The following is a 26,650-nucleotide window of genomic DNA, read 5'->3' as shown; positions in this document are numbered from 1 at the left end:
CCTCAATTCCAATCATTTATATTATATATATATATATATATATATATATATATATATATATATATATATATATATATATATATAATTTTGTCCAATACACAATACACATTGAAAAGAATAAGCATGTAGTAATATATATCAAGGAAAGGATAGAAGAAAAGATATAAGAACAAAAGAATAGAGAAGATATAGGAGATATAGGAGTGACAATTGGACAGGGGACGGAAGGCACACTAGTGCACTTATGCACACTCCTTACTGACCTCTTAGGAACCTGTAAAGGTCAATCATGGATAGTCCAAGGGAAAAATCTTGGGGGTTACGGGTTGACATTATGGAGTCTGATAATGAGTTCCACGCTTCGACAACTCGATTGCTAAAGTCATATTTTTTACAGTCAAGTTTGGAGCAGTTAATATTAAGTTTGAATCTGTTGTGTGCTTTGTGTTGTTGCGGTTGAAGCTGAAATAGTCATTGACAGGCAGGATGTTTCAGCATAGGATTGTAAGTCTAGTTTCGTAGGGTATTTTGTTTCGAGTTGAGGAGTGAAGGGCTCTTCTGGTGAAGTATCAGAAGTATCAGAATTTATTATATTTCTATGCCACTCAACTCCTGAAGGATTCTGGGCAATTTACAATAGGATATAGACAATATATTTGAAAACATCATAAAAGATTAAAAAACAGTTTAAAAATCATAAACATACGGACCTCAAAATTACAAAATCAACAGCCCCAAGCCTGTAGGAAAAGCCAGGTCTTCAATGCTTTCCAGAAGAAAAACTTTAAAAAAACTTTTAAAAAATTATTCACTCTTTCTTGCTTTCAACTAGTCAGTCTCAAGATGGGTGAACACTGCGGTCAAGCAGTAGGAAAAGCAAGTAGAATGCTTGGCTATATAGCTAGAGGTATAACAAGCAGGAAGAGGGAGATTGTGATCCCGTTATATAGAGCGCTGGTGAGACCACATTTGGAATACTGTGTTCAGTTCTGGAGTCCTCACCTACAAAAAGATATTGACAAAATTGAACGGGTCCAAAGACAGGCTACAGGAATGGTGGAAGGTCTTAAGCATAAAACTTATCAGGAAAGACTTCATGAACTCAATCTGTATAGTCTGGAGGACAGAAGGAAAAAGGGGGACATGATCAAAACATTTAAATATGTTAAAGGGTTAAATAAGGTTCAGGAGGGAAGTGTTTTTAATAGGAAAGTGAAAATAAGGAGAAGGGGGCACAATCTAAGGTTAGTTGGGGGAAAGATCAGAAGCAACATGAGAAAATATTATTTTACTGAAAGAGTAGTAGATCCTTGGAACAAACTTCTAACAGACATGGTTGGTAAATCCACAATAACTGAATTTAAACATGCCTGGGATAAACATATATCCATCCTAAGATAAGATACAGGAAATAGTATAAGGGCAGACTAGATGGACCGTGAGGTCTTTTTCTGCCATCAATCTTCTATGTTTCTAACTACAGTTATATCTGGGTTGCTATGCACCAACACTTTATCAATTTGTATTTGGAAATCCCAAAATATTCTAACCTGCTCATTTCAACTACTTTTTTAACTCTTCTATTTCAAAGACTGAAATTGAAATCTTGTATATGCAAAACACTCTTTATTTCCCTGATGCTTCCTGCTTTAAATAAATTATTGTATCATTAGAGATCTCAGGTGGTGAAAGAAGAACCTCAGTTGAGAGATGTGAAAGAATTTTCACTTTTTAAAATTATTTATTTATTTATTTGTTTATTTATTTTTTCAATTTGTATGCCACCCATCTCCCTAGGGACTCTGGGCGGCTTTTGTAAGTATTTGTGTCAATAATCTTAGACAATTTATTTATTATTTATTTATTTATTATTTGGATTTGTATGCCGCCCCTCTCCGAAGACTCTAAATTAATTACATATTTTGGTCTAAATTAATTACATATTTTAAATATTGCCAGACATGTAACAAAGGAGGATTTGTTCACCTTCTTGTCTTCATATCCTCTGTGTAGCAGGTGCAGCTTTAAAATCAAAATAATTGTCAAATCATATTTTCTTTCTTTCTCTTTCTTTCTTTCTTTCTTATTTATTTGCCACCGATTTTGTTAAAGTGACTCTACACAGCTTACAGTACTAAAAACATAAAAACCATAAAAATAAATATTTCTAAAATGATAAAAATGGAGATACAATCAAAGATAAAAATTATAGTTAAAAGATGGGGAGGGAGCCAGATGCATTGGGCGGAGGGGAGGTGGGATTGCCTCTTAATTCATAAACCACTTCGGGTGTTATGCCACACCCTTTGGAACCCAAACCATCTGGTAGAGCCAGGTCTTCATAGAAGATCAAAAGGATGGGAGCCAATCTCAGCTCAGGGATAAAATGTTTTAAAGTACAGGAGCAATTTAGAAAAGAATCTTCTCCTAGACCACACTATCTGGAATTCCTTGACTGATGGGGTCTACAGCATGCCTCCTCTATCAATGTGGATGGAGTGGGTCAGTCCCGTTAGAGCGGGATAGTTCCTTAAAGAATGGAATAGAATGGCAGAGTTATAAGGAACCTTGCAGATAATCTAGTCGAATTTCCTGCACAAGCAAGAGACCCTATACTATTTCTGAAAGAGGGCTATCTAATCTCTTGTTGAAAGCTTTCGGTGATGAAGCACCCACAACTTCTAGTAAGCTTTACATTGGTTGATTGTTCAGTCAGAAAATTTATCCTCATTTCTAAGTTGAATCTCTCCTTGATCAGTTTCCATCCATTATTTCTTGTCTGGTCTTCATGGCCACGCCATGCAGAGCTTTAAAGATAATAACCAGCACCTTGAATTTCACTTGGAAGCAAACCAGCAACCAATACGTCTTGTAGAGCAGTGATGTAACATGGATAACCTTAGGGACCAAAGAACTGCCCACAGCATTGCGCTTTTTGCCAATTGAATTTTATGGATATTTTCCAAAGATAGCCCCATGTAGAGCTCATTGTAGTAGTCCAGATGTCAGATGACCAAAACTTGAATGACTGAGCTCAGAAACTCCCAATCTGAGAAAAATCCTAACTGCTACAACAAGAAACTGTGCAAAAGCTGTCCTAGGTATAACGGCAACCTGATTTTCAAGTCCCAAGTGCAATAAAAACCCCAAGTTTCAATCCAGATCTGTATGGAGTAGTGCAAACCCATCCAGAACTACGTATTTTGAGGTTCCATGCACCCAAAGCCATGTGGTCTGCCAGGGTTCAGCCAAAATTTGCTGTCCCTCATCCAGCCTTCACAACTTCCAGGCACTGGAAGACAATAGCAGCAGCATCACATGTATCACTTTTGAGTATCTTGTTTGTTTGTTTGTTTGTTTGTTTGTTTGTTTAAATGGACTGTTTTCACAATAGTAATAATTCAGACTTTCTTGTACTGTTATATATTGTTTGCTTCTTTCTTTCCTTATTATCTCTTTATAGACTTCACAGCCTAGATTTACATTTATTTCCTGATTCCAGCAATTAGCTTCAATCCCTCCCTTTAAATCTACAAACCCATAAATCACAATACTAGTCAAACCTTTCTTTGATGAAATTTGAGAAATGCATTGGTAGTGTATGTTCTTGAAAATAAAGATATGCTGGGGAAAACATTATCAAAACATAGTTTTTCTGATCCTGGAGAAAGTAATTTCATATACATGTAGGCCTAAGTACATTTCGTCTGCACTGTTTTATTGTGGTTTTTTCTTGCAAATGCTAAGAAAATGGTTAGTGTGTTTCCCCTTCCCCATTTGTCCCCATTCTAATTATCCACATCCTCCTTTAGCCTGCTTATATATCTGATAGCCCTAAATATCAATGAAATATCAGTTGCCATTCTTAATTAAGTTGGACTAAGTTGAAATGAGCATCAGCTGCTAGGTAAATAATACACACATACACAGTTTCCCAGAGATATCATAAATAACTTTTTATCATAGATCTCCACATATCACAGAGTCTATCCATCTCTCTTCCAGTATCTTAAATGTAATATAGTAGGCACATTTATTGATACACATAATGCATACACATAGTTTACATACTGGATATTTACATCCTAAATCTTTCTCCTGTCCTAGGAAGAAATTTTGAGCTACTTCCTGCCTCTGCAGCCTTGAATCTTGTGTCTAAGGGAATCTGCCCCTTTTCTCTTTGGCAAAAAGAAAAATCAAACAAACAAACAAAACAAACCAGCAAATTTTATTTAAAAGGGAAATAGGAAAAGAAGTTGTATAAGTTCCTTTTTAACTTTAATTAGCCACTTCGTTAACAAAGTTCCTTTTTAACTTTAATTAGACTCTTTGTTAACAAAGGCAATGCAATTATAGAGGTATTCAAAATCAAGCAGAATCTGAAAACATCTAATAAAAAATATATAGGGCAGTGATAAGTTCTGAACAAAATTCCAAAGTGATCCATTCTACTAATGGAAAAGCAACTGAAATATAAAGAGATGCCAATCTGCATTAAAAAACGCAAGTATTAAGTTTGTGGAAAGATCATAAGTTCCAGATGCAATAAAGTGGTGTTAAAAATTGAGAGAGAAAAATTAAAATTAAGTCTTAACTAACATTTCCCTTTTCTTTTTAGTCAGTGACTCCTGGAACGATCTCTGTGCCAATTTGTTATCTAGAAAATCCCCCTTCCTTGTTTTGCCTGCTATAATCAGGATATTCTTAGTTTTCTCTTTTTTTTATCTTACCTGGTCATAAAACTTTTCTTTTCTTTTTTTATCCTGGACTTCTACTTTGTTTTTCAAAAGGATTCAGGTTCCCTGTCTCTGACACAGAAGGAAGCATTGCCAGATGTTTTATTGTTGTTGCCTGCATGGTGAACATCATGTGCAAGACAAGATTTTATTTTGAATGGCTAAGCTGTCCTGAATATTAGTTATTTACACTAAAGAGAACATTGTATGGCACATTTTTTTACTAGCTCATAAAATAAAATTAAACAGTGCAAGGATACAAACTATCTTTAAAGTCACAGTAAAAATGGTACTGTTAAACATCACTGTTTTAAGACTGAATGAAGTGGAAGAAAGTCGATATTTTATCTTTGTATCCTGTGATTTATCTAGTTCTGTTCAGTCGTTCTGCAATTTATAGGTGCATTGCATTTCATAATTCTTTTATATAATCACAGTGCTCTGAAAAGAGTAGATGTATCCAAAATTCTTGCATGCTGAACAACTATTTTTCTTTTCTATACTCTTGACACTTACAGGGTTCCTATTACCTGCTTAATATAAAAATTTAAAAACCATTATTTGCAGTGGGGTTTTTTTATTAAACAGTAACAGATCAAGATCATATTTAATTAAAATTAACTTGCTTACCAAAGCCAAATGTACTCATGATTCACAATGACCTTTTATTACCTGCAATCCCTTGTTTTGGCTGGATGATTGACAGCTTGCTGTTTGGCTCCGTGTTGTATTTCAGCTGACAAGACTTTTCATTTTAACTCAATTTGCCTGCCTATCACAAGCTGGTGGCGGGCCAGGCGCAAGTCGGCCAGCTTTGCCTCAGCAGCTTGCTCCATTTCTCATTAGTACGCATTTATTCAGTGGAAATTGGAAGACAAATGCTTGAAGGCATGTGAACTAAGTATAGCAAATTAGGTTTAAAGACTGAATATTTATAAGTATATTGAAATGGCTTCGACTTTTAAAAAAAGATTGCGGATGAATTGGAAGCAGAGAATATAAGAGAAAAGGGGAGTGGGAAGACTCTAAAAATAATACTCTGAGAAGTCTGAAGTCCCCCCTCTTCCTCCCTCCCTTCCTCCTTCCCTCCTTAGAAAATATGTCAACTTTACTGACAATCTCTCTTCATGTGTTGAAGTTTCAGCATCTCATGTGTGTAGGAAGTGGGAAAACATGAGGGTCATGTTCATTTGCTGCTTGGTTATCTCTTGCTTTGCTTTAAATTGCCTTGTTTGTTCAGCACTCGCACAGAAACAGATGTTGTTCTCCAGAGCTGGATCATTTACGGTGCCTCCTGGTGCAAAATGGGAGGCCTCCCAGGCTATCCAGCTGGTCTTACAGGAGTGCTGGCTTATGCCTACTGAAGTATGACAACCACAAGTACTGTACAGGCTGCTGTTTTATCATCTAGTTGTCATTCAGTGTCTAAAATCCAGCATGTAAGAATGGTTGGGGAGGAGAGGAGGGGGCCGGGAAAGAGTGTCATTTTTTTGTTTGTTTATTTTCATGGTCGGCTGCCACAAACCCACACCACTCCCTCCCTTCCTTTGCTGATCAAAATGTGACTCATTACCTTTGTCATCTAAGGATGATCAGCAAGATCGCTCAGAGCAAAAGCCGCAGCTCCATTTCCCCCACATAGCTGGTACCGGAAGGTAAAATAGATTTGTCATTTATGACCTGACCGCTAAGCCGTGCTCTGAGCTCCATTACTGTGATTAAATTCTCTAGAAGAGAAGTTTGTCCAGTTGTCATTTGGGATGCCACAGTGGTCAACAGACTGCCATGCTTCCTTTCAAAATGTCAGCCAATCCGATATGACTTTGTGGCTTGTGCTACTCAAGTGGAAACCTGCTATTTCAGCAGCAGCAACACTTGGCCTGATGATTTCGCTTATCGTTGCTGGGTGTTTTGTGCTTCACTCCCTTCCTCTCACTGGCCCCCGACCAGCTTTGGTGTCCAGTGGCCCTACATATGTCAGTTACCATTTACATACTGCAGCCTACGATGCTCTAATCAGCTTCATTATGCCTAGGCTGCATAAAGCCAAGAAATAGAGCCTGGGTCTTTCTTTTGCATTGGGGGAAGTTTTCTCTTGCCAGAATGCAGCCATTTGACATCGATTGTGCCTCGTGGCTATCCGCAATAGAGGCCATCCATATTCTAGAATCAGAGGGTTTTTTTCCTGGCTTCGTCATCAACAAGCCAACTTGATTCTCCCTGATTATAGTAACGAAGGCAGTCCAAAAAAAATATGCACAGCCTCACTGTACGTCACATTGAATCATGGTGTTGGCCACACAGAACTGACCGCAGCCTCATTTCTTTAGACAAATACATGCTTAAGGGAAAAAAAAAACTCTTGCAGAAAAGCATCCAAATCAGCTTTATTTGCCATGCACTGTTTTTAATTTTTTGTAAAAAAAAAAACAAAAGAAAAACAAAACCACCCACACTTGTAACTGTCTCTTTAAAATGCTTTTAGGCTAAGGTTGCTTTCTTGCAAATTAGCCTTTAGGTTCTAGAGATTGATCAAAGCTGGTCTGGCAAAGAGGAAATTTTAATGCGGGCATTCCAAAATGCACATAAACAACTATTTATATTTCATCTTACATTCTACGGGTGCTCTGGTTTTGGCATTGCTAAGGCTTCTTTTTACACTGATAGCTTAAAGGAGTTATGCTGTCTCCTGCAGGACCCAGCCATGCTGGTGGAGAAATAGTCAGTTTTGATTACTAAGTGAGAGCTGCAGCCCCAGACAGGAGGTACATGCTGATATGCATGCTATCAGAATGATTTATGCAAATTATGCATATTATTCCCAAAGGAATTTCCCCTCAAACTGCCAGGATAAATTGCCGGAAATTAGCCATAAAATCTGTCATGCTAGGAGCAAAAGGTGAAGGCTACTGGGATGGCAAGGACATTTGCCTTCCCAAGCTTTCCAGGTTATAGTGGGCGTCTGGAAAAGGTTTGGGATTTGTGTCAAAGCATTACACGGGATATGGGTTTCCCCCCATTAACTTGTCAAAGTGCCACGCATAATTTGAATTTGCTCAGCCAACAGTAGAAATTATGATGTGGTGATGATATTGCTAAGGGGTCCCGTAATTCCTAGCATCCTAACTTCACAGCTCAATGTATAATTATTTGAGTGCTTCATATTGGAATGCATGATTGAAGTCCAGCACGAGGCCTTTGGAGGAGAGCTCTGAATCTTAAAGTTGATATTGCAACCCTTGCAATGTAATATAAATGCATAAAAATATTCCTGTCTCTAAACAGTGGCATTTTAGTGACATGTACAAATAATGGTTTTCCACCCAAAATCTACTACTTTGCCTTGAGCTTAACTAAATACATCAAATGCTTAAAACCCACCTCTGCCGCCAGGCATGGGGGAATTGAAATTCTCTTTCCCCCTTGGCCTTTACAATTTTATGCATGGTATGTCTGTATGTATGTTTGGGTTTTATAATAATGGGTTTTTAACTGTTTTTAGTATTGGGTTATTATTATATGCTGTTTTATTATTGCTGTTAGCCGCCCCGAGTCTCCAGAGAGGGGCGGCATACAAATCCAATAGATAGATAGATAGATAGATAGATAGATAGATAGATAGATAGATAGATAGATAGATAGATAGATAGATAGATAGATAGATAGATAATATTTAAAAATTCCAAACAGCAAATACTCCCATTAGTCCGACAAGAATGTATTTGTGTCTCATTTTTGGTTCTCCCCTGCCCTTCCCCCCACCTATTTTTCTCTCCATATTTTTTAATAAACTAATTCAGTGGCTGTTACAGGAACTTGTAAGTTCCTGTCATCTTCAGTATTTTTAATGATTTTTTTTGTTCTATTTTTCTCTTTGTTTAAATGCAGAAAGTGCTGTAAATGAGAGTTTGCGATTTTGTTCCTCGTCAACGAATATCCGTCAAATCAAAGAAAGTTTTATTCTCAAGTTTGAAGACAACCATGAAGTCTCTTTGAGAGAAGGAGATTTGTTAGCAATTTTTCCTCCAGTTCTGCACATGGACCCTGAAATCTACGAAGATCCTCAAGTAAGAGTTGACTGCTATTGCACATTATGATTACAGGCATATTTCGACCAGGTTCCTTATAATACAGATTTTTTTTTAGAGAGAGAGAATGGGGAGGTGGGGGACTGTGGAACAAATCTCCCTGCTTTTAGTTCTTTTCAAGATGCCTGCTGCAGGTCAAAGGATTCAAGGTCTAAAGGGAGAAATAATGGCAATGAGACTGACTGCTTTACCCCCTTTGAGACGAACTGACAATTGTTCACTGACTACCATAAACTTGAAGCTAAATGTGGGCTTTGTTTGGAAGTGGATCATTGAATGCCCAAAGAGGGCAGAATAATGGAAGGTGGCTTAAAGAGCAAATAATGTGGGCTATTTAGTTAAGTGCCCCAAAGTATCATTGATTCTCTAAAGCCCCTTTAATAGCAGTGTCTTCTTAAGACGTATGGTTTTTCACCTCTCTTTATAGGGATTGGTCTTTTTGTGGTCAATTAGTGTGGCGTTGTGAACTCAGGATTGTAAAGCTGTTGCTCTGCAATGAAGCTTTGAGGGCAATTGTGTCATCTCCATGTATTTTCTCTTTTCTGAGACTAAAGTTAATGAATATCAAAGACTGCAAATTAATCCTGTCTAGTTCAGCTTAATGCAGCTCCAGAAGTTCATCACCTGCATGCAAATTGGAGGGCTGTTTCCTCCGTTTTTACTGAAATATTTTGTGGCTGCCTTGGAGATGGAAATGGAAGTCACGAGGCTTTTACCAAAAAAAAAATCTGCTTTTTACTGAATTCCATGGAGTCCAGGGATGGCATGACATGTTGCAGTTATGGTTTATAGGGCATATAAACCTATCCAGTGATTCTGATTCTGAGCAGTATTCAACTCCCCAAGCCCATAATTTGGGTTAAATAAATATCCAATGATGAAAAATTAAAAGCAAGCTAATATATTATAAAGCAACCATATACATTAGGAATCTGCCCATGTTACACCAACACTCTGCAGTCTGCATTGGTTGCCGATCAATTTCCGGTCACAATTCAAAGTGTTGGTTATGACCTATAAAGCCCTTCATGACATCGGACCAGAATATCTCCGAGACCGCCTTCTGCTGCACGAATGGCAGCGACCGATTAGGTCCCACAGAGTTGGCCTTCTCCGGGTCCTGTCAACTAAACAATGTCAGTTGGCGGGCCCCAGGGGAAGAGCCTTCTCTTTGGTGGCCCTGACTCTCTGGAACCAGCTCCCTCCAGAGATTAGAACTGCCCCCACCCTCCTTGCCTTTCGTAAACTTCTCAAAACCCACCTTTGTCGTCAGGCATGGGGGAATTGAGATATTTGCCCTTGGCCTATACAATTTATGTATGGTATGTTTGCATGTATGTCTGCTTAATAATGGGTGTTTTTAAATATTTTAAATTGTAAATTATTAGATTTGTTATGAACTGTTTTATAGTGTTGTGAGCCACCCCGAGTCTACGGAGAGAGGCGGCATACAAATCTAATAAATAAAAATAAATAAATAAATAAAATCTGCCTTTCCAAAAACAATTAAAATATTTACTCATTAAAGGGGCAACCATAGTTTCTCTATCCTCAAAGCTTGGTGAAAGAGCAAATCTTCACATATTTTATGAAGGCTCGGAGGGAAGGGCCATCTTAACCTGGGAGAGGGGATTCCCATTGATAGGAGCATCCTTTGGAAAGGGTCCTTAAGTATATTTTTCCTTAGATAAAGGAGACGTCTTGAGAAATGTCCAAACCACTTTGTTTTTCTCAAATCACCAGCCCTGCCCAGTTCCCTTATAGACTGAGGAGATGTAAAGGATGCTTTCACTGACTGACAATAAGCTGCTGATACCTTTTCAAGATACGGTCCTTGATATTTATGAGCCTAATTATTTTGGAATTGGGTTATTTGAAGAAGACCTGCTTCCATCTAGTCGTATCTGATCTTTATATTCTGATCAGGATGCCTTGCTGACCATAATATATATATAAATGCGATAATGGATGAAAATTGCTACCTTTTTCATTCTGCCAGCCGAAAAGTTATGCTGAATCAAAAATCATTTCCTGATGGAATGGCATTTCCAGACAGAGATGGCTCACTCTGGAGTCAGCCTGTTGTAATAGAAAAATAATGTTCTGCCTAACTGGCTCGGCAATGCGTAATAGTCCAAGGAAAAGAAATCAAACACACACGTGTTCTGCTAATCAGCAAACTTGTATTAGATAAACAAAAATGGCTTACTCAAAAAACAGTTCCTAATGTCCGAAAACAATGCAAGGCTTACTTGAGCCGCATACAAAAAACACAGGGAAAAACAAACAAAGACAACCTGGAATGAGCAAAGACGTTTCAGGAGTCCTTTTGAATCATTGAAGTACACAGCAAGTCCCAGAGTTTTCACCTCCCACTTGTCTGAAAAAGTTGGGTTGAAAACTCCAACGGCACAGAAACTTCGAAGCAGGAACCACACAACAACACAGATAAACAGCCACAGTTTGCCTTGGCCTTTTGTTCCCTTTTATCCCTTTAGCCCTCATTAAGGGAACCACACCCAGCCCTCAGTATAAGAACCACACCCAGCCCAGGTGCTCCTATAATGATTTGTAATACTCCTTAAAGTGATCCCTTCTTTGCATAGCTCTTCGGCTACGTAGATCAATATATTGATCTGCAGAAGAACCCAGGGAGGAAAGACTGTATGAGGGACTGCAGGACAAATCTCCTGGGCTGTCTGCTGAATCCTGCATCCCAGTGGCCTCGTCCTGGCTGTTTGCCACATCTTCCTGGCTGTCAGCCAGGCTTTCACATTCACTTTGTGCTGCGTCTCTCCCATCTGTGGGAGCAACAGCTGGCCCAGGCCCAAACACAACAAATAATAATAGTTACCTTTTCAGAAAATGATGCTAAAAATAAAATGTGCTATTTTCTATGCTTTGTATCACTAAAACATTATATTTACATGTATTTGTAAAGTGGGCAGTTTACATGGATAAAAGTATCTATAATGCTAACACCATTAAGCATATAAGCATGCACTAATCAGATTAAAAATTGTTAGACTAGATGATGTTTTAAAAATCAAAATGTTTAAAAATTAAACCACATGTTCTAAGATCACCCGGTCCTCTGAAATCTAGGATAAGGATTGTTGTAGAAAATAACAGCAGGAAAGAGTATTGTGAGGTATGTTTTATCTTTAAACATTTTAGCAATCCTTTCTGGTGACATATGCCATCTATAAAATATCTTATACATAGTCTCTTTATATGCTGTTGCCATAGTCAATTTATAAACTTTCCCAAAGTTGTTGCCATTTATCTAGTTCTATAGTATAACCAAAATTTCTTATCCATTTAATCATTGTATCTTTCACCTGTTCAAATCCTAATTCTTTATAAAGAAAATAATTATTGGGTATTATTATGTCTTAGTTATTATTAGGTATGTTGACCACCTTGATTTATTTATAAAAATAGTAAAATTTGCATTTAAAAAAATAATATAAATAATTGAATTAATATCATAACAATTTGGCCCAGATCAAAGCAGTTTATCCCAATTGTAGGATTCCAATAGTGGTAATTTGCAGACTGCAGTGTTGTCTTTCAGATGTAAAGTATTGGTAATATAAAGCTATAATTTTATTGTTTGTTTATGTTGGGCAGAAAGCATGCAAATATCCGTGTGATTCAACACTCTGTAACTTGTATACTCTTATTTGTATCAAATAGTTTTACTCACTATATGTGTTCCTAGCTTTAATGTGTGGGGAAGGGAGGTATAATGTATAACCGTTATAATCCACATTTCAATTATGAATTTCTCAAGGCAACAGACAACAAATAATGACACAAAACCAAGACAGCTGATAAAAGTATAGCTAAAAATAGTAAGTGTCATTAGTACCATTAAAACAGGTGATAATATGGCTCATATCTAGAACTTTAAAGTCAAGTTAGCAAGTTGGATAGGTCTAAATAGAGGATATCACCATCTAAGTAGCATTCGAAGAAGATCCATTCAGTCACTGATGTACAAAATAGGTACATAGGCTGATGTACAAAATAAAGAACTCAAAAGATAAACTTGGTTAACAGGACATATATATCTGAGACCGACCAATGATGGGCAGGGGTTACTACCTCACCTGGACATGACCTTCAATAGAAGGCAAAATTTATGAAATACACATGGATATCATTATAAGAACTTTATAGGTTGTTAACCTTGAACAACTTCAAGGTTCTCTTGTACCCTTCAATATTTGGTGTGCAGCCAAGTTCAAAAGTTGAATTTAGCTTTTAGAGCTTGTAAATTTATCCATACTGTCTAAACACCTGCTCAAATATAAAAGAACCCAGTGTGATTTGGAACAATACAATTCTTGTAACAAAATCAATTCCTCGTGGGGACAACAAAGAAGGTGGGAAATGCAATGGAACATATAAAATCTGTTTGGAAAAACAAAAAATTCTGAGCTGGTATCACACAATCTCACAGTTGGTGTCAGTCTGTTTCTGTAATGGTTGCAGTGGCACAGTGAAATAATCACTTGTAGAGACAAAAGTGCAGTTCAGTTGTTTAAAGAGGAGACACATAACCTAGGCAACTCACACTACAGTAAAAAAATAAACAACCATTAACAAAATATTTAAAGTTAAGATTAGGAAAATAAAATTAATCACTTGGCTTTATCAATTACATAATATTTCCTTCCTTGCTTGGTTGCTTACAACTATTGTATACTGCTCCTTCTGTAATTAACACCCACTGTAAAAGCAGCCTTGATTGTTTTGGGGAAAGGGGGATGGAGCCCCCTTCTCTATTCCAAAACCAAGGAGTCAAGGAGCAACCATGAAAAAACCCATTCCCGGTGGGGCAGGGGACTCATAGTGATACAGAATAGATACTGTATTTTTCAGAGTATAAAACGCACCAGAGTATAAGATGCGCCTTAGTTTTTGGGGAGGAAAATAGGGAAAAGAATCTGCTTAGCAGGTATTCATCTGGCTAGCGTCCTTAGTCGGGTCAGCTTCAGCACATTATTTTATCCCCTGCTTAAGAGCTTTAAAAAGCTTGATTTGGAGAGTGTAACAATGAAAGAGCTTGCAAGCCAGTAAGAGCTAGGAACATCATTAGCACCTGGAAAGAAACACTTGGAGCAAACAGAGCAATGGAAAAAACCCTGAAAGACTTAGGACTTGGAAAACATTCTTCGCAAAGAGTAACAATGAAAGAACTTGCAAGAAGCTGGGAATATTGTTAAACGTACCTGGTTAGGAGCTGGAAAGAAACATTTAGAGCAAGTAAAGCAATGACAACCACCACCACCCCTACAAAGACAGAGTTTGGAAAACTTTCTTCACAGAGAGTAACAATGAAAGAGCTTGCAAGTAAGAGCTGGGAAGATCGTTAGCAACTAATTAGGCCTGGGGGAAAAAAATCTACATTCAGAATATAAGACGCATCCAAATTATCAGTCTCTTTTAGGGAGGAAAAGGTGTGTCTTATACGCCGAAAAATATGGCAGGCATGTCCTATTTGGATAACATGGACCTGAATTTTAAATAGCTTTAGTAAATTATAATTATAAAAGCTGAATTTAATAACTCTTGAATTTAGATAAGCAATAAGTACATACCCTTCAGAAACATCCATTGTACAGTTTTTACTGGTTGCCTTTCTATACTAACTTAAGTTTTTGTATCATTTTCAAGAGCAGCTCCAGCTCAGCAGTTCCACTTAATGTAGACATGAATTTTTACTTCCCAAGGAACTGCTTCCAATCAGAGTTGGGGGAAGAAATGATGTTTCTTCCAATTTGAGATAGAAAGCTTATAAAAACTACAGTGGAAAGCCCGATTCAAAAACAAATCTCCCAATTGCCTCCTCCTTCAGCCCACAAAAAAGATGAAAGCCAAATTCTTGGCTCTCTTATTTGCATAACATGGTTTCCTGGCTGAATCACAGTTGAATCTGCTAGTGTACAGAATTTAAAAGAAGGGCTTTCAGTAGGGATGAGGTGAGAGTGCACATAAGTGTGTATGAAGGACCATCTGTAAGTTGTGTTTTAATGCATTCACTCTGAAGTCCCTAGTCTGTATTCTGTAATGATTTCCTGGTTGCAACATACTTTAAACAGATGGGCCCTTTATCAATTACTAAAACTATAAACAAGGACAGTGTGCCCTTCTAGTTTCGATTCCAATCATCCCAGATTTTCTGTATGAACATATTGCAAGGTTGTCTCAGTAATGCATGTTAGTGCATTTAGATTTGCCTTCACAAGTTAGAAACATTTCCAGCAAGGATTTCCTGGTTCTGGAATAATTCTTAATAATTTAAGGAATTATTTAGAATTGCCATTGTTGTGGTTTGCGGTAGTGGTGGCAATTAGCAATGTTCTCATGGTTACCATTTCTACAGAGCGGTACTTGTCATGTTTATTTTGCTGTCGCACATTCTCCCCAAATACCAAGGTCACGTCATGAGAAGTACCTTCAGCATGGCCTGGCTTCTGTACAGTTATGTCAAATTTAACAAGCAGGGAATTGGAACCAAAACCAGGAAATGGAGTAGAGGAAAATGAAAAGGTGGTACTTAAGAAATACAGTGATACCTCGTCTTACAAACGCCTCATCATACAAACTTTTTGAGATACAAACCTGGGGTTTAAGATTTTTTTGCCTCTTCTTACAGACTATTTTCACCTTACAAACCCATCGCCGCCGCTGAGATGCCCCGCCTCCGGACTTGCGTTGCCAGCAAAGCACTTGTTTTTGCACTGTTGGGATTCCCCTGAGGCTCCCCTCCATGGGAAACCCCACCTCTGGACTTCCGTGTTTTTGGGATGCTGCAGGGGAATCCCAGCAGGGGAATCCCAGCATCGCAAAAATGGGTGCTTTGCTGGCAACGGAAGTCCGGAGGTGGGGTTTCTAAGCGAGGGGAGCCTCAGCAAAATCACAGCATCGCAAAAACACAGACCTCTGGAGGTGGTGTTTCGAGGACTTTGATTCCCCTGCTGGGATTCCCCTGCAGCATCGCAAAAACACCGAAGTCCGGAGGTGGGTTTTCCCATGGAGGGGAACCTCAGGGGAATCCCAGCAGCGCAAAAACGGGTGCTTCAGCTGGCAAAAGGGGTGAATTTTGGGCTTGCACACATTAATCGCTTTTCCATTGATTCCTATGGGAAACATTGTTTCGTCTTACAAACTTTTCACCTTAAGAACCTCATCCCGGAACCAATTAAGTTTGTAAGACGAGGCATCACTGTATATTGCTCAGATTTAGAAAAAGGGAGGTAGCATGCTGCCCTGAACAACAAAAGTGAAAAAAGGAAGTTACATTAACCTGAGAGAAGTGACTAATTTTACCTCCCCTTATTTTAGTTAGAAGAAGCAAATGCCAATTTATAGTGCTTCTTTTATTATGTTTCATGTACTTTGTCTTAAAATACGATCTTCATGTTTCTGTATCATCACTAATATAGTATATCCACATGGAACCGAAAATCAGTAAGCAGAGGAATAGCAGTTAATCCAATTTGTTTTAAATGAAACCCAAAAGGAAAGGTATCCAAAGGTGTTAAAGCATAGGAAATCTGTTCATGAAATAGAATACAGAGCTGTACGGCTTGATTTGAGTCAAGAGGACCACATTTTAAGGCTTAAGGCACAAATGTGGTCTTACTTGCCTTCCAGAAGTATTCAAAACAAAAACAAAGTAGTTTTTCCTGCTTCTTATGGCCATGTGGCATCTGTGTAACCACTTAATTTTCATTTTTCTTCCAGGCATATAAATTTGACCGCTTTGTGGAACACGGCAAGAAGAAAACAACCTTCTTCAAACAGGGAAAGAAGCTGAAATATTTTCTAATGCCGTTTGGCTCTGGAGTCAGCAAGTGTCCTGGGAGATACTTTGCAATGAATGAAATTAAACTCTTTGTGATATTAGCATTGGTTTATTTTGATATGAATTTAATGGAAGACAAACAACTTGGACATAGCAAGGAAAGAATAGGCCTGGGTATTTTACTGCCAGATTCTGACATAACTTTTCGTTATAAGCTTCGCTCTTAGTACAGAACCTCTTTTGCTTATATATTATATATTATATTATATTATATATATTGCTATATTGCTTATACAAATCAGTCTTTTATTAAATGTAAGCTAGCATTTGTATTTATGGGTGCCTTTAGAGACTTACTCTACTTTCATTATTATTAAGTGTTTTAAATATTATAGACTGTGATTTTCTGTGCAAAAAAGAATGAGAGATCGATATAATCCATATAAATTGTTTTTAATGATACGAATTCTTGGATCTAAGGATCCCACAAGTAATTCTGACTCATGGATCCATTGGCCTTCTACAGAGAATTTGATACTAAAACTAAATTCCCAAACATCTTTTGGGGAAGGTAAAGATCTACTCATCCTGTTGACACATAATCCAGAGTAAATAAGGATCACTTTTTCTATTGATTCTGAAAAAAAATGCCAATAATAACTATTGCTTTTATTTATATTCTTCTATTGCCACCCCGAGGCATGATAACAAGGATTTATCTTTCATTCCTACATTCTCAGAAAACAAATTGTCAAAAAAGCTCAATGTTTTTCCGTGCCAAGGTACTTCTGTTTTGTAGCCAACAGTTTCCTTCCACTGGGGAGTTTTTCAGTAGGCTACAGCATTTGGCAAAAGTTGGAAAACTTGCTAAAAATATAGACCCCCCTTCCCCATCCTCTTCATATATGCTCCATAGCTACCTTGAAGAAGATAGGAAATACTCAAAAGGTTCTTCTTATATGGATTCTGCAATAAGGCAAGGTGGCTGGAAAAATATGACCAAAAGAAAAGACACTTCATGTTGCAGGGATGAAGAGACTCTACTCATCATGGAAAGAAGGAACACAACTCTCACTGACACACTTTATGATGCTTCAACACTTTGACCACCAATTCCATAACCAGAATTGGTTCTGTACATATTTGTTATTTCCCCCCCCCCTTCTCTTCAATCCTGCCAAATGGAGAAGTTCCCGCAGTTAACTTGGCAAAGTTTTTTCAGAAATAATTCGTGATCGCCTTCCTCTGAGGGCTGAGAGGCAGTGACTGAACTGAAGGTCATCCAGCTGGCTTTGTGCCCAGGCTGGGGTTAGAATCCCCAGTCTGCTGATTCTAGGCTGATGCCCTAACCACTACACCAAACTGTCCCTATACATGCACAGTTTTTCCCCCCTAGAAACGGGATCCGTGGTCTTGCAAAGAAATGATTTGTCTAAAGCATTATACAGCTCTAATAGATTATCTGCAATGTAACATAATTTATGAAGCATTAATTAGATAAGGTACCTGTTTGCGCTATTGGTACTCATACGTGGGAAGAAATAAACTTTATTTTAAAATTTATCTGTCAGATTTATTCTAGAAGGTGATGGTGCACACTCTGTGGGCAAATGCATTGTATTTTCAGTTGAAGTTCAAAACCTAGTTATTTTTTACAGAATGATAAGCAAAAGTAACATTATTACAATATTATATGGACATGCTTGCAAAACATATCCACAGTTGTGAAGTGTCCTCCTTTGGCAACCTTTTCTTTGATTTTTTTTTTATTTTTCTACACCACAAAAACAGGCTAACAACATCATATACCTTCGATACAATTTAGACACCTTAAGTACAATTTAAAAGAAAAAACCCCCACATATCAATTCTATTATTTCTTAATCCTAGGTATATAGGGCTTAATTCCCACTTCCTACTTTTTTTCTTATTTTGTCATCCAGGTAACCCAATTATCTTCCAATTAAATTCACGATTGATATTCCTTCATGTATGTAATTCAATATCTCTAACTTCTTAAAACTACGCTGTAATGCCTCCCTCACCTCCATTCATTTTTCTAAAAACTAAAAACTCTGATAAGACTTATAAGACCAGTTGCAGCCCTATTTGGACCGGGAGTCACTGCTCACAGCCACTCATGCCCTCATCACCTCGAGACTTGACTACTGTAATGCTCTCTACATGGGGCTACCTTTGAAAAGTGTTCGTAAAATTCAGATCGTGCAGAATGCACGAGAGCAATCATGGGCTTTCCCAAAAATGCCCATGTAACACCAACACTCCGCAATCTGCATCGGTTGCCAGTCAATTTCCGGTCACAATTCAAAGCGTCCTCACCTATAAAGCCCTCCATGGCACCGGACCAGGGTATCTACGAGACCGCCTTCTGCCGCACGAATCCCAGCGACCGGTTAGGTCCCACAGAGTGGGCCTTCTCCGGGTCCCGTCAACAAAACAATGTCATTTGGCAGGGCCCAGGGGAAGAGCCTTCTCTGTGGCGGCCCCAACCCTCTGGAACCAACTCCCCCCGGAGATTAGAATTGCCCCCACCCTCCTCGCCTTTCGTAAACTCCTAAAAACCCATCTCTGCCCTCAGGCATGGGGGAACTGAGATATTCTTTCCCCCTAAGCCTTTACAATTTATGCATGGTATGCTTGTTTGTATGTATGTTTGGTTTTACAAATAAGGGTTTTTTTTAGATATTTTTAGGATTGGATTTACATGCTGTTTTTGTTGCTGTTGTTAGCCGCCCCGAGTCTGCGGAGAGGGGCGGCATACAAATCAAATCCAATAAATAAATAAATAAATAAATTGATTGATTGATGTAACATGGGTGTATCTAGGTACACCCACAACAGCTTGCGTAGCTGCGTTTTGGACCAACTGTAGTCTCTAAACACTTTTTCAAGGGTAGCCCAGTGTAGAGCTCATTGTAATAGTGTGAGGTTACTTGAAAATCTGACACTAGGAATGAGTCAAGTCACCATTGGCTGACTATGAACCTACCTGAGAAGAAGAGCTAGAAGGTAGCAGTTCTCAGTGGGAGCAGTTGGAGGGTAGAGTACCTTTTCCTTTCCAGCTGTTTTAAGAACTGGATTTTAACAGCACATTTTCCATTTGTTTCCCTTTTTTACCTTTATACAGTGGTACCTCAAGATACGAACCCCTCGTCTTACGAACAACTCGTGATACGAACCCGGGGTTTCAGAAAAATTTTGCCTCTTCTTACGAACTTTTTTCGAGTTACGAACCGGCGTTCGGAGACAGCTGGGAAGCCGCGCGGCTGTTTTAAAAGGTGACAGCCAGGCGGCGGGGCTTCCCAGCAGCCTCCCGAACGCCGGTTCGTAACTCGAAAAAAGTTCGTAAGAAGAGACAAAATTTTTCTGAACCCCGGGTTCGGTTCGGGAGGTTGCTGGGAAGCCCCCCAGTCCGTCTGTGACCTTTTAAAACAGCCACGCGGCTTCCCAGCTCTCTCCGAACACCGAACGCGGAAGTTCAGCTTTGGCGTTCGGCTTCGGGAGACAGCTGGGAAGCCGCGCGGCTGTTTTAAAAGGTCACAGCCGCGCTGGGGGGCTTCCCCCCCGAACCCCAAACCCGGAAGTTCGGCAAAAGTTCGGGGTTCGGGGGTGGTGGGAAGCCCCCCAGCGTGGCTGTGACCTTTTAAAACAGCCGTGCGGCTTCCCAGCTGTCTCCCGAAGCCGAACGCCAAAGCCGAACTTCCGCGTTCGGCGACAGCTGGGAAGCCGCGCGGCTGTTTTAAAAGGTCACAGCCGGGCTGGGGGGGTTGCTGGGAAGCCCCCCAGCCTGGCTGTGACATTTTAAAACAGCCGCGCGGCTTCCCAGCCATCTCCCGAAGCCAAACGCCAAACCCAAACTTCCGCGTTTGGCGTTTGTAGGCTGCTGGAAAGCCGCACGGCTGTTTTAAAGGTGACAGCTGGGCTGGGGGGGTTGCCGGGAAGCCCCCCAGCCCAGCTGGGAAGCCGCGCAGCTGTTTTAAAAGGTCACAGCCGGGCGGCAGCGGGTTTTTTGCGGGGGGGTTTTTGGTTGCACGGATTAATTGACTTTACATTGTTTCCTATGGGAAACAATGTTTCGTCTTACGAACCTTTCGTTTTACGAACCTCCCCCTGGAACCAATTAGGTTCGTATCTTGAGGTTCCACTGTATATTAAATTGGTTGAATGCTGATCTAATTTAAACCCTTACTGAATGTTAAAGGTTATGATTATGTTTTATTGTTTTATTAGAAGTATTGCCCATCACTTCTTCCTTTTCCATATGGAAAACTTCAGAAGCTTTGGATAGTGATAAAAAATGGATTAGATTTATATTAATATCAAATTTTCACCATAGGGATTTTGGATTTTATATTTTTATTTTTTTTAAATCTGGTCTTAATTTTTTTACAATTTCTAACAGAAATCTCTCCTGCTGAAAGCTCACCTCTGTTTTTTTAGACTAATCTGTTACTGTACTTTTCCTGTCTTTGAGAGGAACTGTTTATGGCTAGCTGTAAATTTATTTATTTATTTATTCACTTGTCCAATACACAAATACATAGGAAGAAAAATACACATGTAGTAATATATATAAGGGTAAAAGTGAACTTAGAGAAGAGGATATATGAAAGAAAGAAAATATATATGATAAGTGAGAGAAAGGAAAGACAATTGGACAGGGAACGAAAGGCACACCAGTGCACTTATGTACGCCCCTTACTGGCCTCTTACGAACCTGGAGAGGTCAATCGTGGAGAGTCTAAGGGAGAAATGTTGGGGGTTAGGGGTTGACACAATTGAGTCCGGTAATGAGTTCCACGCTTCGATAACTCGATTGTTGAAATCGTATTTTTTACAGTCAAGTTTGGAGCGGTTCGTATTAAGTTTGAATCTGTTGCATGCTCTTGTGTTGTTGCGGTTGAAGCTGAAGTAGTCATTGACTGGGAGGACGTTGCAGCATATGATCTTGTGGGCAATACTCAGATCGTGTTTTAGGCGCTGTAGTTCTAGGCTTTCTAGGTCCAGGATTGTTAGTCTATTTTCGTAGGATATTCTGTTTCAAGTGGAGGAGCGAAGGGCTCGTCTGGTGAAATATTATTTTAACTGCAAAGTATTTTGGACTATACCAAAAGTGTCAAAATTCAAGCAATATATCAAGACAAAGTTTATTGGGTAAACTGGGCAGAAAGAATACTTTTCAACTTACAAGTTCAACTTGAAAATTTGGATTAAAAGCTTGATAAAATAACCATGGTTTTAGAAATTGGCAACCAGATGCAAATATTTTGTATTTTTGTATTTAAGCCGCCCTGTGTCTGCGGAAAAGAACAGCATAGAAATCCAACCAACCAACCAAATAAATAAACAACAATGCTAAAACAATATTTGCAATAGATAGATTAGAATGTAATTTGATGCTGACAGTTCTGAAAGATGAGGTAGGTTTAGGAAATCCAAGAAAGGTATGGATATAAAGACTCAAAATTGATCAGTGATGAGTTCGACATTTTGAGGGAGATTGTGGAACAGATTTATTATCCCCAATCGGAAAACAAATGTTGAGAGGTGTTATGTTACAATTGAAAGGAGACTGTTTTGTACAACATATGCTATGGAGATACACACAACAGTCTCTTCTGACTTTGGGGAATAAAATCCAACTGCTAGAAAACATTCCAATTAATATCTTAAGGAAAAGCCTTATTATTAAGAATCAGCTGAGGATAAATGGTCAAAGCAATGGAAACTGCAGCTTAATGTTTCCAAATGTAAAATAATACACTTGGGGAAAAGGAATCCTCAATCTGAGTATTGCATTGGCAGTTCTGTGTAGGGCAAAAACTTCAGAAGAGAAGGATTTAGGGGTAGTGATTTCTGACAGCCTCAAAATGGGTGAGCAGTGTGGTTGGGGAGTAGAAAAAGCAAGTAGGATGCTTGGCTGCATAGCTAGAGGTATAACAAGCAGGAAGATGGAGATTGTGATCCCACTATATAGAGCGCTGGTGAGACCACATTTGGAATACTGTGTTCAGTTCTGGAGACCTCACCTACAAAAAGATATTGACAAGATTGAACGGGTCCAAAGACGGGCTACAAGAATGGTGAAGGTCTTAAGCATAAAACGTATCAGGAAAGACTTCATGAACTCAATCTGTATAGTCTGGAGGACAGAAGGAAAAGGGGGGACATGATCGAAACATTTAAATATGTTAAAGGGTTAAATAAGTTCAGGAGGGAAGTGTTTTTAATAGGAAAATGAACACAAGAACAAGGGGACACAATCTGAAGTTAGTTGGGGGAAAGATCAAAAGCAACGTGAGGAAATATTATTTCACTGAAACAGTAGTAGATCCTTGGAACAAATTTCCAGCAGACGTGGTTGGTAAATCCACAGTAACTGAATTTAAACATGCCTGGGATAAACATATATCCATCCTAAGATAAAACACAGGAAATAGTATAAGGGCAGACTAGATGGACCATGAGGCCTTTTTCTGCCGTCAGTCTTCTATGTTTCTATGTTTCTATATTTGATCCTGGACAAATCACAGACAATGACTCTGGTGAATTAGGGTAGACCAGAAGCCTATGTTGACTTTCTGCAAGTGACACACAATAAATGGATTGATACAGAAGTTTCTGAAGTTTAATTTAACTGTTGGTTTTACCTGTTAACTATGTTTTTCATATAGAGGTCTACAAACTTGGCAATTTTTAAGATTGTGGACTTCAACTCCCAGAATTCTCAAGCCAGCTATGCTTAAAATTCCCAGGTTTGGGGACCCCTGCAGTAGATAGATGTCAAGCTAAGTGGGTTAGGTAAACAGTGTTGTAGACATTTATAAATTATGTGTCTCTTTTGCAAGGCAGAAGCATATATTATTTTTGATCGGTATATCACTATCAACTAGGGGAGACAGTTTATGTATCTCTCTGTTTTGTTTTTTTTACCTGTTATGCACTTTTTGAGGGTGGTCTTGTTTAGCTTTGTTTTGTTTTCCTTTTTTGGAGTTTGCATTTTAATATTTTGAATAAAATTTAAAAAAATCAGAATCAGGTAAGTGTGGTCAGTTGAGCTGTTGTATACCAGAGGTGTGCTTTAGGTATGTTGAAAGTGTTGGTGCACTCTCATCCCACTGGTTGTTAGCCAACTTCTCTTTCCGCTGATTGCTGGTCTACTTCTGCCTAGGTTGATTGTTCTTTTTAGATTCGTGCATAAATGAAGAGGAGAGTCACAGCAATAGTTCAGCACATTTATTAACTCCAGGCTGAGGCTAATATGGACTGCCCGCAGGCTGCAGGGAAGCCACTTTTAAGGGCTTCCCTGTAGCCTGCTAGCCACCGACAGGAGTTTAAAATCCCACCACTAGATTAGCCAATCAGTGGTCATTATGCAAATGATTACTATGTCCGTCCTTATGTAACATTTCTCACCACTAGCACCTGGCTATCTCCACGTTTTTCATGCCTTCTTTACTGGTCTGGATATCAACTTCTCTCCAGGATTCCTAAAAAGGAAACAAGGCGAGAAGACCCCCAATTATTTTATAAGCTGAAGAAAAGAGGGCATGTTTCCCCCCACCTTAATCTGTTGTAACTAGTGTTGGGCAAACCCAATGAAATTCGGGTTTGGTGGGTCCGTGCGAACTTGGCAGCTAGTTCAGGCAAGTTTGTGGAACCCGAACCTGCCGAACCCTTCTGGCCCCGCCCTCCTGTCTTCTGCCAAAGCAGCCCGCGGCCGCCGCCCCATGCCTTCCTGTCTTTGCAGCTGGCAGGAGAGCAAGTGAGCGAATGGGTCTTCCACACCCACTTCCCTCCCCCCCACTCCTCAAATCATGGTCTCCTGCAGGCAAAGGAAAAAATAATAATAATAATAATAAAGGAAGGGGGGAGGGAAAGCCATTGCGGTCATCGAGGAATGGGGTGGGGTTTGCAGGTGATGAGGAGGAGGATGGGTGCACGCGGTGTGTGTGGGTAGCGTTTCTCCATTGGGAAAGTAAGACGGCGGCAAGTTTAACGCGCTGAGAAACTTGCCACCTTCTTACTTTCCCAATGGAGAAATGCTCCCCCCACACACTGCGCGCACCCATCCTCCTTCCGATGTCAAAGGGGGGGGGGGGACGGTGGCAGGCAGAGGGGAATTCCCCATCCCCAGTCCCCCAGCCTCCCCACAATGGGATTCCGGGGACGGGGCTTTGACGTAATAGAGATGTCACTTCCTGGCTTTTGGTGTGGAGGCTGGGGGAGTGGGCATTGGGGATTCCCCTCTTCCTGCCACCGCCCCCTCCCCTTTGACGTCGGAAGGAGGATGAGCGCGCACGGTGCGTGTGGGAAGTGTTACTCCGTTGGGAAAGTAAGATGATGGTAAGTTTCTCGGCGTGTTAAAGTCGCCGCCGAGGTGGTCCCCGCCGACAAACTTGCCACAGTCTTACTTTTCCAATGGAGAAACGCTCCACATACACACCGTGCATGCCCATCCTCCTTCCGACATCAAAGGGGAGGGGTGTGGTGGCAGGCAGAGGGGAATCCCACTCCCCCAGTCTCCCCATGATGGGATTATGGGGGCAGGGCTTTGACGTCACGGAGACATCACTTCCTGGCCAGCCGAGGTGACCGAACACCGAACGCAACCCCGAACTTTGCCCAAAATTTTAAAAAAAATTGGGTTCGTGTTCCGCATGCCGAACATTGCAAAGTCCGCATGGACCCAAATTGTGCGAGTTCGGTTCGCCCAACACTAGTTGTAACAGTATTCTCAAATGGAACTTTTATTTTGCTACAATCCTGCTTTTCCTGTTTGTAGTGTCCAGAGAATAATGAGTGAGATTGGATTTGGCATTAACTTGCTTACTTGTTGATTTGCAATTTCTCTATAATTGTCATTTTCAAACACCTGTTTTCTCTTCTATTCATAAGTGGAAATAAACCTACTAATTCAGCAACCAGTTAGTTCAAAGGTACCTAAACTTGGCAACTTTAAGAGTTGTGGACTTCAACTCCCGGAATAGCTGGCTGGGGAATTCTGGGAGTTGAAGTCCACACCTCTTAAAGTTGCCATGTTTGAAGACCTCTGAGTTAGTTTCATTCACCTGGGTTTGTAGCAGGATTCAAATATTTAAAAGACACATCCTATTAGTTAAAACTAAAGAGGGAAGCTGAAGACGAAAGCTCCAGGAACAGAAAAATGGCTTATTTCAAGGCAATGTTTTTGGCGCAGTGGTTTTCAACCTGGATGTCAGGAACCCTTTGGGGGTCAAATGACCATTTCACAGAGACCATGGGAAAAGACAAATTTCCCACGATGTTAGGAATTAAAGCTTCTATTCTGGCGCCTTGGAACATATTTTTACAATCCGACCAATCAGGCATTTAAGTAGGGGGAGTGTCCCACTAAACCTCCTGCCAATCAGCTTAAAGTTCTGTTGGGAGAATTGGCACTAGACTTATGGTTGGGCGTCACCATAGCATAAGGAATTGTATTAAGGGCTGACAGCATTAGAAATATTTGTTTGTTTGTTTGTTTGAATTTTATGCCACCCTTCTCCTTAGGCTCAGGGCGGCTTACAACATGTTAGCAATAGCACTTTTTAACAGAGCCAGCATATTGCCCCCACAATCCGGGTCCTCATTTTACCCACCTCAGAAGGATGGAAGGCTGAGTCAACCTTGAGCCGGTGATGAGATTTGAACCGCTGACCTACAGATGTACAATCAGCTTCAGTGGCCTGCAGTACAGCACTCTCCCTGCTGCGCCACCCCGGCTCAGAGAACCACTGCTATAAAGAAGCTTTGCAAGTACTCACAGAGTCCTGGGGCTCCACCAAACAGAGCTTAACAACTCTGCTTTGTGGGACTTGGCAAGTTGCACAATCAGAGGACGTGCTTGCCTTCTCGCTGGTATCTTCCATACATTTCTTTATTTTGCATTTTTAAAACCTAGAAGCTATCTAGAAATGTAGGAGAGGGTAGGCAAACCAGCTTAAAGAAAACAAGGCAATGATCTG

The 26,650-nt window shown here is 39.8% G+C and overlaps 1 protein-coding gene across 1 annotated transcript in view; it reads left to right on the top strand.

The window, feature by feature from the left end:
- The window catches only part of CYP7B1 (cytochrome P450 family 7 subfamily B member 1), a 118,543-nt gene extending 100,337 nt beyond the window's left edge, over nt 1-18,206 (top strand). The window contains exons 5-6 of the mRNA XM_070747855.1: nt 8,625-8,803; nt 16,583-18,206. Of these exons, the coding sequence (XP_070603956.1) occupies nt 8,625-8,803; nt 16,583-16,870 (467 nt within the window). The 3' untranslated portion in view covers nt 16,871-18,206. The remainder of the gene's footprint in view (nt 1-8,624; nt 8,804-16,582) is intronic.
- The last annotated feature ends 8,444 nt before the right edge of the window (nt 18,207-26,650 follow it).

The sequence above is a fragment of the Erythrolamprus reginae genome, chromosome 3 (assembly GCF_031021105.1).
Source record: "Erythrolamprus reginae isolate rEryReg1 chromosome 3, rEryReg1.hap1, whole genome shotgun sequence".
NCBI lineage: Eukaryota > Metazoa > Chordata > Lepidosauria > Squamata > Dipsadidae > Erythrolamprus > Erythrolamprus reginae.
The sequence above is the reverse complement of the archived record's forward strand: the minus strand, read 5'-3'. Positions and strand labels throughout refer to the sequence as shown.